The 16123-nt window shown below is 30.4% G+C and overlaps 1 protein-coding gene across 2 annotated transcripts in view; it reads right to left on the minus strand.

Annotated features, from left to right (window-relative positions):
• The window catches only part of LOC124366303 (sorting nexin-16), a 31881-nt gene extending 16238 nt beyond the window's left edge, over positions 1–15643 (minus strand). Inside the window, exons 1-4 of one of the 2 annotated variants that reach the window (XM_046822746.1) lie at positions 15516–15643; positions 11876–12047; positions 8779–8917; positions 1467–1556 (exon numbers count right to left, since the gene is read on the minus strand). In XM_046822746.1, the coding sequence (XP_046678702.1) occupies positions 1467–1556; positions 8779–8917; positions 11876–12030 (384 nt within the window). In that variant the 5' untranslated portion in view covers positions 12031–12047; positions 15516–15643. Of the gene's footprint in view, positions 1–1466; positions 1557–8778; positions 8918–11875; positions 12059–15515 lie in introns of both variants that reach the window. The other variant, XM_046822753.1, reaches the window with a different exon arrangement.
• Positions 15644–16123: the final 480 nt, after the last annotated feature.

A 16123-nucleotide genomic window follows, 5' to 3' on the forward strand; every position in this document is an offset into this window, starting at 1 on the left:
ATAATTGTACGAATAATAATTACTTAAATTACAGCATCTAATGGAGAAAAGGTTTTAAAAAAGTAAAACGATTTTAAAAATTAATTTACTAAGAACCTACGGCAAATACAGGAGTTCAAAATGTAGTGAAAATTCATATTATTGATGACATTTCCTAACCATCAAAGATAAAGCCAAATTTTAAATACAAAAAAATTGAAAATGTGCTAAAAAATTACAACTGTTACATATATTCAGATAGAGTACTTCTTTGATAACCTTAGATAAAAATTTGGTATTGTTAAAAATTTTAACGTTGTAACAGTAAAATAACTTTAAAACCTACAACTTCCACTTTTTGAACCGCCCTGTATACATGAAGGGAAATAAATTAAAACTTGTTTTCAAAATTATAAGTGAATAGAAAGAGAGAGAGAGAGACCATTACAATGAGGTATGGCTTGACCTACCTTTATTTTGAAAATTTTTCAAAAATTACACCTACCCACCCCAAATGTGTCATTATGGGGTAATTTTTAGTGTTAAACATAATTTTCCAGAATTCTTTGGGTCCCAAATATAGGATTTTTGTTAAAACAAAGAAGGTACATTTCTCAGTTTAGTTACTATACATCGCAGACTGGTGGTCTGCCTCACCCTGTATATTTCCTAGAACTAGATGAATTAAACAAATAAAATAGTTTGGCTATTGTGGATCATTATTTTTATGACTGTAATTACTGTCAGATAAACATCCTACTTAACTTTTATTTCCTCTTTCAACAACCATGAAATACAGCTATAATTTACCTTCATGAAATAATGTAGAATACATGTTGAATTATAATGAACATTTATTTAAAAAAAATTAAAATAATAATGGTGGAAATAATATAAAAACAGCCATCCTTAGTGGTAGTTTCCAATTAATTTTAGTAGGGTTAGTGTAAAAGAAACCAAGAAAGCAAAATATATTCCACTGAAAGGTATTAAGATTTAACTACTTTTTAAAGTGTACAGTTTATACTGCATCAAAACATTACTGACATAAGTATTATCTCTGTTTCAGCTTGACATCTATTGATTCACATTAGCTCTCCATCGTGGGATTAAAACATCTAAAGAAAATAATGTAAAGTTAATAACAGTACACTAAAGAAAATAATGTAGAGTTAATAACATTACACTAAAGTAAATAATTGTGTTAGCAATGTTTTAATACTGTGTCAACTAAATTACTTAAAAGATTTTCATAACAACAGGTGCATAAGATTCAAGATTCAAATTTATTCTAAGATTAACATTTATTTTCATTTAATAGCAGCTAAAAATTTATCTGGAAAACCAGTGCTGTTATTTTTAAATTGTGACTTGCATTGATTCCAATTTTTAACACATGATATTCTCTAGTCATGTTAACTTGCAGTTTTATTTAATATGTATACATGCTATATTGCACAATTAGATAAATCTCAAACCATACTCACTTTTGAATGTAATCTAACAAAGTCTGTGTATCTTCGGAAAATGTACCAAGCTTCTCCCATGGCTTTGTTTTCAATTTTTATTTTGTAAACCTACAACAAGTAAATGTATAAAATCATAGATAGTATACATGATTGTGTGTTTTATGGTCTATTAAACATAATCAATATCTCTGCAGGAATTTTAAAATAGTATTATAGTTAATAATATACTAGTGTAGGAGTATAAACTGAGTAAAACAACATATAAATTAATCCTAGAAAATACTGGCACACAATTTTTGAATTTTCAGGAAATTTCAAAAAAATGTGTGTATTACTTACTAAATATTATGACTTCAGAAATCTTCTAGGAACATTATTATAGTATCAATGTTGTTTCTGTATTCTTTAAAAAATATTGCAAGTGTTTAAAAATATTTAATAAGGATTTCTTACATTTACAAATTTACATAACTTAAACTATGAATCTGAAAAAAAACAAATAAGCAGTATTGTAATCATAATTACCTAAAGTTTTAGCTTGATATCTCAGCTATTTTTAAAATTGTTTGTTTTTTTGTACACAATATACTGGCACGCTATTTTGAGCTGTGACTATGTTACAATAAATATTTAACAATAAAATTATTTACTATAAATCAGTACATTTATAATAAATAATAACATATTGTTAAATTTTTTATAAGTTTTTATAAATCGATGTTTTGAAAATATTTTTGAGATTTACATGTTTTAAATTAAATTTGTACAACCTTATAGGATATAAATATGAATGTTTTCTGAAATACATTCCAATTATTTGTTTATAACTAGAGAAAATTTGTGTAAATAGAATGATTGATACTTGAAGCACACTTAATGTTTCTAAGGATTTCTAATATTTCTAATATAAAATGTAGAATGAATAATAACGAAAAAAATTGTTTTACATGTTTAATTTTAATTTTTTTGGACCATACATTTATTTTTACAAGATATTTCAATATTATCTCTCCAAAATCGGTATTTAACACTAATTTATATTAATAATAAGCATTATAATTTTAATACATTGTGTATATCAAATTAGATTTTAATCGTCAACTAAATGTGAAACCCTTGTTAACTCCGAGAAATGGTTGAAAAAATTGAATATTTTTCAGTTATTCATTATACAAGTACTTAACCCTTTCAGGGCCAGGACCAAATATGAGATGTTGCAAATTTTTCACATCTCATATCCCCTTGTAACTAGTCAAAAGTGCCAGGCTAAAATTGGCAATTTTGCAGTCTCTTAGATTAAAATTTATAATTTTTCATAAAAATTAGAGAATGGCCTAAAAGTTGCACCAAATTACTCGTGTAGATATATACTATCAACAAAAAAATATATAGATGTAGTTTTAAGTAATTTAAAAAATAATGTTTTAATAGATTACATAAAAAAAATTTATTTTTTTATTTTTTGTTTTTAAATAACTAAAAAAGAAAAAATAATTTTAGTGTGGGAAGCCATTTTATTATATTGTACATTTAGAAAGGAACAACCATACAAAATTTTGTGTTATTTCTCTCATAAATAAATTTTTTATGACACATTTTGAATAAATACGCATAATTGTATTTCGCAACATTTTATAAGTGTTAAAGCAACTGACTCTTACATTGCAAGAAACTTAAAATAAATATTCACATTATGGATGTACCGGTAAACAGATGATTGTAGGATCCATAAACAGTTTCAGTACAGTTAAAAAACACTATTTAACAAGAAATATTCACACAATTTTATTTGAAATTTATTTACACTTTTTCTATTTACAAATGTGCTACTTACAATTTCACTCCCGTGAGATCGCAAATTGTCAGTCATTGTAACTACTACACACAATAACTAAGCACGTAACAACTAACACTACTAATATTTACAACCACAAAATAAAATAATGAAGAATCCAGCATACAATAGTACGATTACACTAAAGCATAAAGAATTAACAACAAAAGATCGAGTCAGCTGATAATGTCACATGACAATTACAAAATAAAAATGCATAGCCCTCCAAAATAAAAATTATATTCATATTAATTATCTCCAAATATACCAGGGAATAAAAAAAAACATAAAACTTTAATCATTTGACGTCGTATTTATTTAAGAAAACGACGAATATCAAGGAGACTATATATTGCCACCTGGCACTTTTCAGACACGATCTATGGCGCCAATATATTGCCGCCTGGCCCGGAAAGGGTTAAAATATTTTGCCTTTGTATAAGGTAGTTTTTATGTCTCAATAATTTTTAGAAGTTTTATAAAATTTCACAGATCACGGCTACCAAAATCCAAAGCCACCACTACAATTCTAAATTTTACCAAGTTACACTAAGTACTATCCAAACCTTTACTTAATTACAAACAGCTGATGCATATCTACTATGACATGTTTTTTGCTCCCAGCTTGTGTAAGCGTACTAGTGCTCGTGCTCGCTTATAAATTGAAGGATTTCTTTCAATAAGTACCATTGGAATTGTAATAAAAATTGTTGAATGGTTGGTATCTAGTTAGATTTTTATAACTATACTGGTTTTTTTTGTTCTTTGACAAGACATTTCTTGACATATGTTTATATGGCAATTTTTGTTTGAAATGATGATTACTATCACCTACAGAAGTTTGTGACACCCTTTTCTGAACACTCTGTATATATATATATATATATATATATATATATATATATATATATACAGGGTGGTATGGGAGAAATGGAAAACATGTATCAGGTGATTATAGTAGTGAAAGATTTCGCCCAGATTTCCAGTACAAAAGATGAAATGAAACTGAACTAAAACCATTGAAACGATGATTAAGACAAACATTTGATCGTTTCATATGAATTTTGACCTACAAAATTTTATAAACTAGGTCCCAGAACTGTAAATTCCTTTGTAAACTAACTTGCTTAGAAAAAATACTGTAAAACAGTGTTTTTTATATTTGAAGTGCTATAATTTCATTAAATACCTATACTTATACTAACACATTATTTGTTTATATCTCTTAATATTTTAAGATGGCTGTAATTCTATTTATTTATTAACCCTCCGAATGACCTTAGTATTTTCCTTTTACACCAAGCCATTTTTTGCCAGTTTTACAAGTTATTTTTCTAAAATCTTCTAAAAATTCTTTTTTACTGCAAACGTAACTGTATTTGGCATAATTTTGTTCACAATGAACAGTAGAATACAATGATAATAAGTAACTACAGTAAATATTTTCATTTGAATTTTTTATGGTGAGAGGTGATTTTTTTTGTTATTTGTATGTAAAAAAAGTGTCTAAAAATTTTGTTCAGTATATAAATTTTTAATTCCAAGAAAGCCTAAAGGTCACAAATTAAGTTTAATATCATAAAATGTACAGTTTTTGTATTAGTTTTTGGGCAAATGAATTAGTTGTAGCACAAAAACTGAGAGTAGTACAAAAAGAGTGATTTCCATTATCAAAAACACATAAATTTGTTAAAATATTTATTGTTATAACTGTAAAATTCACAAAATTTGGCATCATTTTATTTTAAATAAACTAGAGAATATTATAATAAATAATTTAAGAAAAGCTAAGGTTTTTATTTTGTACAGTTAGTAGAAATCAAAATTTGTATAATAAGTTTCTATAAAAAGGGATACTTTTAGTTGATAAAAACAGGTACAGTAGAACTCCGATTATCCAATTAATTGGGGATCAGGGCCGATTCGGATATGCAAAAATTCGGATAGTTGGATTTAGCATGGAAATTATGCAAAAAAGGAGTATTTTACATTAAATAAACAAAAGTGCATTGAAAAACGTTGTTATTTTAATACTATAGAGTACAGTAATAAACATGAGCAATAAAAATGCAGTACAGCAATACAGATTAACGAAAAGTACTAGTACATAAACTAAATGACAAATGAAAAATAAAGTGATGAAATGTGCAATAGGCTACATACAGTACATATTTGTCCTGTGTAGTTTTTCACTTGAACATTTCCAATAAAGTACGTTTGCCTTGAGGTTGTAGCTCGTTTCCGTGCAGCAAGGGTCCCGCAGGCGCTTGACGGCAAGAAGTTGTACAGCTTCACATTCTGGTTGCCGCTCCATCCACTTTAAGGCGTTTTCAAAACAAATGAAGGCTTCTCCGTGTGTTGGCACATTTTCCTCTTCAGTTTCATCACCGCTCTCATCACTGTCAATGATATCACTTTGCTGTTCGTCCATTACACTTTCTGCTATTTCATTGTCTGTCATTATCTGAAACCCAGGATCAGCGTTATCAGATTTACAACCACTCTTCCATATCTTCAACATCGACTTCTGAACAACCTGCAATGTTATTGGCAAGTTTTACAAATTCTGCCACAGTCAGTTCAAGTTCTTCATCATCAGCTAGCTCATCTGTTATTTGTTGTAACCTCTGTTTTTTCTAGTTCCAGCAGTTCTTTTGTTGATGTACCGTTTATTCTGTTCCAAGCTCGTTTTAGTGTAACGCTTTTAACCATATTCCAGGAATCCGCAATCATGTAACAAGCAGTCTTTCAAGTTAATGTTTTTGTATGAATCCAAAACTCTCTCTTCATTGTTTTCTTCAGCCAGGAGCAGTTTACGGAGCAGTTGACGTCTGTAGTGTCGTTTTGTACACTCAATAAACCCCCTGATCCATGGGTTGTAATAGACTTGTGACATTAGGGCGGCAAAAAGAGGCATTTAAATTGGCCCTCGTCCCGATCATAACATTCAATGGGTGGATGAGTTGGAGCATTGTCAATGATGAGCAACACTTTCCCCGTTTTTCCTGTTTCTTTTTTAAATTTTTTTACTTCAGGGATGAAAGTTTTTATTGTACCATTCCAAAAATATATCACTCGGCATCCATGCACTTTTTTGGTTGGTGTAAGCCACTGGTAAATGGTTTACATTTTTAAAAGCTCTTGGCTTTTTTGGTTTACCTAATCATTAGTAAAGGCAGCCGATGGGTACCTGTAGAGTTAGCACAAACAAGGATTGTTACTCTTTCCTTGCTTACTTTATGCCCTGGAGCACTTTGTTCTCTTTTGGATGCCAAAGTCTTCCTCGGTAGGGCCTTCCAGTTTAACCCGGTGTTTAGTCTCTTGTTTAAATGTTTCCACAAACTTAATGGCAGCTTCACGGTCGGCGGAAAGTTTTTCTCCCGCTACGTCTAATTCTCGAATGCCATGCCTAGATTTAAAATTCCGAAGCCACCCCTGGCTTGCCTTAAAATCAGTCACACACCCATTTTTTCGCTAAACATTCGAGCTTTTTCACATAAAAATTTGGTCCGGAAATAGGTTGCCCACTTGACCGTTGTTGAAGAAACCACGTAAAAACAGCGTTCTCAATAGGTTCACTTTTAGCGTGCTTCATCACTTTTCTAGATGAACATCCATCTTCACTTTCCAATGCACTCACGAAGCTTAAAATTTTTGCTTTGTTAGTTTTTAATGTCACATATAGTCGCAGCCCCTACGCCAAACCGCTCTGCTAGTTGCTTTCCTGCGACGCCTTTATTTAACTGATTAATAATTTTTCTACTTTATCGCTGAGAGAAAGTACAACTCGTTTACGTTTTGCACTCATCGTTAATGAGTTTATAATATCAGACTATGCAACACTACACACATCAACGCAACTCTCAAGATACAACGCAACTCGACTGCTAAATACACACGCGAACGGAACTGGCATACGGCTCAAGCGCACTGACCGGCGGGCGGCGAGACTGCAGTCGATGTGCAGGTGGAAGGGCGGGGTGTTCTAAATATAGCATGCGGGAGTCACGTTACCACGGTAACGGCACGTACGCCTGGTGCGCCGGGCTCCTGCCCCTGTCTACGTCATGGCACGTTTCGTCGGGCGGGCGCCGTCACTGTTATTTGACGACTTTCAAATTTTACATAATTTCACCGAATCATCGTGATTCGGATAATTGGGGATTCGGATAATAGGGGTTCGGATAATCGGAGTTCTACTGTACTGTAATAATGATTAATAGTTGTATAAAATTTTGTAACAACCTAAAGGTCACAAATTTAGTCCAATATATAAAGATATAGTAATTTTGTTATAAAACTGTAAAACATTTACAAAAACAAAAAAGTCAATGGAACTAATTTTTCTGCAGATGAAAACAGCAACATCATTCCAAAACTACTCAGCTGTCACAGAATACACCCTAGTGCTGTGTTCGGAAACTCTTTACCTTTCCAATGGTATATGAATCGCATTGATACTCAATTGTTTACGTACTATAACAAATTATATTAATCTAAATCAAAGGATATCCTTTGACTGGTGTTTAAGGAATGAAAATAAACAATGGATATCCGTTGAATGGTAGTTGTAGGGTTAAAGCAATTCAAATGGTTATAACTCAAGTTATCTGGCATCATAGATCAAAATATAAAAGAGACCTATAACTCTCGGGTCAACAGCACTTGCAGAAAAGGTTACAATAAAAAGTGTTACTGCTATCAAGCTTGCTCTATGCTTTCACACTATAAATTTAAACAAATTGAAAATATAGGTTATGCACAATTAATTAAACATATTGTAATGCTGTCATAAAACAATGTTTACACAGAACAGTATTTGATTACATTTAATTGACTCTTTCAATTAATATTTCACAACTTTGGAAAACAAGATGATATTTTTCACTACAGTAGAGAGCAGTGGGACATAGTCAAGAGGGATTTCCAAAATAAGAATAAGCCTATATTCATATCAGTGACTCTAAGAATGTCCATCATTACTATGCCTCTTTAATAAAAGTATATTTTTCATTTCATTTCATTTTTTTAAATTTCATGTAAAATTTCAGTACAATCAGTTGAATATGAATAGTCTATGTGTGAAAGCAAAACAAACCAACAAAGGCACTTTAGTGTTTATAATATTATTAGGATTAAGATTAGCATTAACAAGTCCACAATTATTGAGTTGTCATACCACCAATATTGAACAAACTAGCCTTCAAAATTAATAATAAGTCATCTGTTACTTCAAGCTATGTACATGAAATCTACCTTTCTTTTGACTATGCCATAAGTTCTTCTCAACAGTTGTGTAAAATTTCATATGAAAAACCGCTGCTGATAATATGAAATAGTTAGTTTTTAAAGTACTTTAGAACCTGTGTTCATACTATTTTTTCTTATTTTAATTAAAGGAACCATATTCTTTAAAATATTGGTAGTTTTTTGGAAACACATAGTAGACCTATAATATTTATAAAATAATTATCAAAATATTAGAGGGTTACTCACAGTAAAGCGAGCTCTCTCCTCCATCACCTCATACCCAACAATAGGGATCTGCACAGTAGTGTCAGAAGTAACAACTGACTGGAAACCAAGTGGAGTGGAAGTGTAAGGTAGCACTGGTGTGGAAGCACATCTCTTGAGTCTGCCCAATATCAAACATAGTTACATAAGTTAGATACTTTTAAAGAAATTTGGAAAAGAACGTGCATTGAAACATAATGTTTTACCAGAAAACAAGCATTTATTGTAATTTTGAATACATCACATTATTGGTTGTTAAACTTGGTCTTTTGTATAGAAAAATTAATGAAAACTGAAGAATGTAAACATGATGCCTTTATTGCCCTTATTTATAGCTATACAAATTATGTAATAACAATGAATGAACAAAAAACAATTGGCAAAACAAAATTTTAAAAAATATTTAATTGTGTTAGTATCAAGACAAAATCCTTGTCAATCCAAGAGAACCCTGTTGTAACTCTGCAGTAAATTAGTCCAGGAACATTGATTATACTAAAATGTTAGTGAGTAAATGTATACTCTAGTATAGTTTACTATAGGGTATTACTACTGCCTAATTTTTTTATTGTTAATCTAAAAGCCTGAACTTTTTTATATAAATTATGAGGAAAAAACACATTTAAAAATTGTTTTGGTTTTGTTTGTATCCTAAAATATGATTCTACACTAAACGATGTTGAATTCACAATTAGTCTCTTCAGACGAACATGACTCCAGATTCCGGGAGTCGTTTGTGACAGCGTCAGATTCCAGACACGGCACTAAGAGGAAGGTGAACTGGTGCTAAACTCAACATTCACAAGATGTTTATACTATAAAAAGTCATTAATCTTTCTTAAAAACTCAAGTAATTCTCAAACCTTTTAATGTTGGCCAACTGTTTAACTCAAGAGTATTGAAATTGTCAATAATTTTACCCTAAATATACTCAATTTTTATGAAAAGAACATGAATGTTTACTTATTAACATTGTTTAACTCAAGGGTATTGAAATTGTCAATAATTTTACCCTAAATATACTCAATTTTATGAAAAGAACATGAATGTTTACTTATTAACATGTTAACGACGACGGCTTATTTCCAGACTCTTTTATTTGCCACAGAATTTTTTAATAATAATAGCAAAAACCATTAAACATCAAAGTACGAGAAATAACGAAACAAGAAATCTATGTAGGCTTCGCAAATTTGCACAAAAAAGTATTTCAATATGTTTTTAAATGTTTTTTTTTTGTGTACCTCAAGGGGTACTAAAAAAACTAGTTTACCTCAAAAATTAAGCAATCATGTGCTCGACGGGATACACGATAGTCTGATGTATTTATTTAAGTGCGGGATCAAATTTAACAAACCAGCAAGACAGGCAAACAATAAAAACCCAGTAAGGAAATGCATAGCAATGTGAACCCCCACGGGGCGCACAACATGCTTTACGAAAGCCCTGTGGGTACTCAATCGGGTACATGATGGCAGTTGTGAAAGAACACATGTACCCATTGGGGTACAAGTCGTCATGAACATTTTAATTAATTTTTTCCATTTTGTTTAATTCATTAAAAAATGACAATTAAAATATTCTGTCCAAACAAAAATTAAAAAGAGTAAACAGATTCTACATATGTAAAACATTGCAAGTTATCTATAATACTAATATAATGTTTTATTTATTTTTTGATCAGGATCATGACAAATAATAGTAAATTAACCCTTTGAACCCCAGACCAAAATATTGATGGTGGGAAAAACGTACCAAAACCATTTGACCTAAGAACTACAGAGAATCCCCGGAGCAGAAACAGCTGTATTGCACACTGTTCATAAAAAATTAATATTTTTGCTATTTTTTATGCTATTGTCTTGTATTACACACCAAAATGTCCAGAATGAAATTGTGTACACAGAAAAAGTTTAGTCTGAAGTATAAAAAATTGTTTAACAACATTAAAATAACTTTAAAATATATGTTTATAGATTTTTAGGTAAAAAAATAGATTTTAAGATTTTTTTAATTAAAAAATAAGAAAAATTTTTACTATGGGCACCCACATTTTATTTTTCTAAATTTAGTTTTATGTATATACAAAAACAATTATATTGATATCTCTAAAGATAAAGATTTTGCAACCGCGATCTCACTGAGGCTGGTTGGTCATTGTCCGGAGTAGGCCTAGCGGCGGCGTTACCGCGAGAAGTAGATAGCTGACTAAATAGCATTTCTTTCGTCACCTGAGTCCGAGATAGTTGGCCTATAGGTAGGATCAACATCAGTGTCATCACTGAAAATTGATGAGACGTCAGACCAATTGTCATCTGATAGGTCAACATCCAGTTGTCTGTCCAATTCACTCGGGTGATTTACAATGTTGTCACTCATTGTTCACAGAACTAATTATTACTATAAGATTAAAACTAAAGAAAAAGTGATTAAAAACAGTCCTCAATTACAACATTTAACTCAATTCACACGCACAAAGACAATATACGTAACATTAGACCGCTTTGTAAACAAATACAGCTGTAGCAACAAAGAGTAATATATTTTTTTGAGCATAGATGTTATTTTAAATACACTATATTACTAACAAAAAATTTTTGTTTTACTAAAATACTCATAAATATGTATTAATACTCCTAAAATAAGTATTTTATGGTTTCAAATAAATATGTATTAAACGCATATACCATGGCGACGATATTACGTCACCCGAGGATTCTCGCATCTTCATTGGCGACGATACATCGTCGCCACGGGGATCTTCGCATATTTTCTCGGCGACGATATTTCGTCGCCTGGGGTTCAAAGGGTTAAAAAATAATAGATATTTCAATTAATTCCAAAAATAAAAATAATAAAACATTTAGGAACATCAAAAGTGAGAAAATTAACACAATGAAGCTTATGGAATATAATATGCTTGTAAGAGCCGTTAGCATTACCTACAACATTTTCACTTACAGCAACTCTCACATTTTTAGACTTAATCATAGAAAAGCTTATTGCCCATCATGAAGTTGTAACATCAAAATTATGAGTATAACAATTTGCCCTCCTGATTAAATATTAATAAACTTACCTTTCGAAATTCGATAACAATGAACACTCTGCGTCATCTATGTTAAGATTTACAGGTTTTGTGGGAGTATGCAGCCCCTCATCGCTTGAAGATTGAGAAGGAGGTGGACAGCATGCTGTTTGTCCAGGATTTTCATTTTCTTCACTGCTGATCATTTTCCTCAGAACTCAAACTAAAATCACCCTACACATTGTTTAGTGTTTTACATAAGGTAAATTCTTGACCACCTAGGTATAACACTAAACCATTTATTAGTGTTAATCCTATTTTGCTGAACTTTAAAGGCTTAATCTAAAAAAAAACCAAAAATATAAGTTTCTAAATTAAACAATATTTATGGTCTATCATTTTTCTTTGGTGTATCTTTTTTCACAAATGAAATAGAAAGCACAAAAAATACTTTAAAATAAAAATATCTATCCTTTACAATTGTTACTCTATAATATTTCATCCTTTCACTGCTCAAATCCAATTTTTTAAACATTGAGAAATACAAATTGCCAGCAACGATATTTAAAAAAATAAACTATTATAACAGAATATATCGAAAGAGGTTGCACATAGAAGACAGACTGTCCCTTTAATTTTGACCCTAAAACCAATATAGAGCTCTTTCTTGGACCAAGATGAACCTAAGTACTAGGTTTTAAGTCTCTAGGACCTTTCTGTCAAGCGTTATCTTACAGACAGACAGACTGCTTTTTGACCTATGGCACTTGAAATTAATAGCATTCTTCCTTGGGCCAAGAGGAACCCATTTATCAAGCTTCAAGACAGTAAAAATTTCCTTTCAGTCTGTCTGCACAATTATCTTGAGAGTGATCTGACCTATAGACTTGAAAGTTTGCAAAAACTTCATTTCACAATATTCAACATTGAGTTTGACGATGATGCATATCACTCCTGGGGATTTGGCTGAATGTTAGCAAACATTTTTACATTAGTCTTTTAGGTAACCAAGATGGTAACCAAGAAATTCACAAAATTTGTAAACAAACTAAGTACAATCATATGATATGTTAAAATTTGATACTAACACATCTAGCCTAACTTTCAGAATGAAATGAGCTATAAACTTGATATTTTACATGCAACTTCAGTGAAGCATGTTATTCAATACACGGTATGGCGTACTTCAACCCTAGCTTCATCTTATGGAATAGCGCGCAGTCAAAAACATGCTGTCCTATTGTACTCAACTTGGTATATAAAAGGTTATAGAATCCTCAGGGATAAATATTAACACCATAATCTACTAATTGAAGTGTAGTGCATAATGTCTATCCTAAAAGATTCGCAGGCTACTAAAATGAGTAGTCTCATTTTGTTACACTGACTGTTTGAGTAGTCTGTTTTGTAAATATGACTGTTGTTGGTCATACTTGTGCTGCAACTTGTGCATTGCAGTTCAATGAAACTTAAAAAACACATTCAAAACATAAATAAGTCAAATCTCACAGAAATATGATGTACTTATCTATGGTTTTGTAGCTAACTGTTGAAATTATATTTAATTATTTAGACATTCTTAGCATAATCTACTTGTCCTCATGAACAAAACGTTACAGTTCATAGTTTTGGAGAGTGATGATCTCAAATAATTTTGTCTTATAATTAATAAATATGGAAATGTCATTTTGTTGTTCCATTTGTGCCCTGTGCATCTCATTACCGTGTTTTCAATGTTACCTGCGGTCAATAACTTGTCTGAACATTCCGTGATCAGTACTGCATTAATCAACATCTTGTGTAGGCTAATCCTGTAAGTTACTAGCATTCTACATTATTATTTTACATCTTAAAAAGATGCACAATGCTAACATCAACAATGACAAATATGAGGTAAATTCAAGAGCATATAATGCACAATGCAAATATAGAACAGTGAAATGTTTCCACACAGTAGTCTAGCACCACTTCTAGTATTCTCCAACTTTATTTGGAGTAGAGTACGATAAGCAGACCTGGTTTTTCTATTGATTAGTATAATCTAATACTTAATTTTCATATATCAAATACGAGTCTATCAATCATATCAACATATCTATAGTCATAACAACAATATTTGAAATTTAAATAGTTAATATAATATATGTAGTGAAAATCTCATACATAATAAACAATCAAACAAACAATTAGAACTGGAAATAGGACAAATTCATAAATAATAATAAAATGATAACAACATAACAAACATTTATAACATAAAATACGAAATATGCAGAACTATTTCTTTTCTCCTGAGTAGCTATAAATAACCACTTTAAATAAGTTTTTGAAAGCATCCTCTCTAGAAATTCATACTTCTTTTCTGTACAAATACTCACATAGATTATCTACAAGCAAATCTGTTGATATGCCACTTTTTAAATCTCGTTTCATGGTCCTCCACGAGCTTTCAATTTTTTTATTGTCTATAAAAGACAATACGTTTAGTATGAGTGTTTAAAGTTGATACAAGTTAGTTATTATTCAAAAAAACGGGTAGGGTACGATAAGCGGACCCGGTTTTTTATATCAAAGAATGTAATCATCGATACCTAATATTCGCATCTCAAATCCTAGACTATCAATTGATATAAAGTATCTATAGTTCTCAATAACAATCATATGTTTTAAATTAAAATATGGATCTAATATTTACATTGATCAAACAAATTATTATAAGCAAAATTAGGAAAACTGAAGACGACCATACAGTATTTGCTCCTCTCACAGTTACAGTTGTTTCTTTCCCACAAATTTCACATAATGGGTTTTTCCGCACGAGTCCAACATGTTGAAGTCATGAAAAACATGTCTTATCATCTTCCAAAGCAATGTCGTGTAGTTTTCTAAAATCGACTGTCATATTTTTAATAATCAAATGTTCCTTATATAAAATTGAAATATTACATTAAAAGTATTATTATTTGAAAATGTTTGCATCTATTGATATAGATTATTTAATTAATCGTAAAAAATAATTAATCAGTATCGATTGATTATATAGATGATTATGATTAAGTAATATTGTCTGCCAATAATTTCGATATACAAAACCGGATCCGCTTATCGTACCCTAACCAAAAAAACAGTATCGGTTCATTTATATCAATAGTTATAATTAAGTAATATCGTTTGTCAATATCAATATAAAAAACCGGATCCGATAATCGTACTCAACCTGTTATTTTTTACCTTCACCTGAAATATATAACCTATAGATTTATACAGGAGGCCATATACAATAAGATAATAATGTAAAAAACCGATAAGCCACTCCAGAAATAAATCTCATATTTACCACCTAGTACAATGTGATATTCCAACCAACAGGGTCATAATAACATCTTTGTGTACAGAATGAATTATTGGATTATTAGGCTTCACAATGAAATATTTTATTTTTGTGAATAAAGACTTATAATGTACAAAGCCTCAAAGCCAAAGTAAAATATTATATTTCATTTAAGCCCTAAATTTCTTAACATTCAATGTATTAATTAGCCCTATAAAAAACATAATGTTATCATCAGTAAAATGGGTGACAAATGACATGAGGAAAAAGTGAGGTTATGTTGATGTAATCATAGATATTTTCTTATGCAAAGGAGAAATGAAATAACTATTTGGATTACAATCAAATCAAAATACTAACCGCTTTGTTTTCAAAATATAACATTGATAACACTCATATTCCCTAACACTTGACTCTTGTTTGTTTTGACGTGTAATCACTTTACCCTAGGCAGGCACAGCTGATCTATTATTACATCGCAACATTACAACACCATAGTGATGGGAGAAACGAATACAGAATCGAACAGTATTCGAATACAGCTCGGGTATTCACATAATCAAAATGAATTCGAATATTTTTGAAATGAATACAATTTCTTTGGAAGAATCGAATTCGAAATCAAACCTACAGTATTCATTCATTGGACTAATACTATTCAAATAAAATATTCAAAAGCTGTATTCATAATTTATTACATATTCATATAAAAAATTACAAACTTCTAAAAATGTATAACTGTACAAATATTTAATTGATAAATACATTTAGTAAACAATAAAGAGAGAAATGAATGTTTATTTGATGTTGTTGTGTACAAACAAAATATGATTGGGTTTTTGGCTTCAACCTATTTTTGCGATCATTGGTGTCAAAATCTGCAGTAGAAATGAATCTTTCAGACGTGACTGAAGTAGCAAGTAAATCAATATTTTTTATGAAGTTCATAAATCATGGGTATGCCGTGT

The sequence above is a fragment of the Homalodisca vitripennis genome, chromosome 1, assembly GCF_021130785.1.
Source record: "Homalodisca vitripennis isolate AUS2020 chromosome 1, UT_GWSS_2.1, whole genome shotgun sequence".
NCBI classification, from domain to species: domain Eukaryota; kingdom Metazoa; phylum Arthropoda; class Insecta; order Hemiptera; family Cicadellidae; genus Homalodisca; species Homalodisca vitripennis.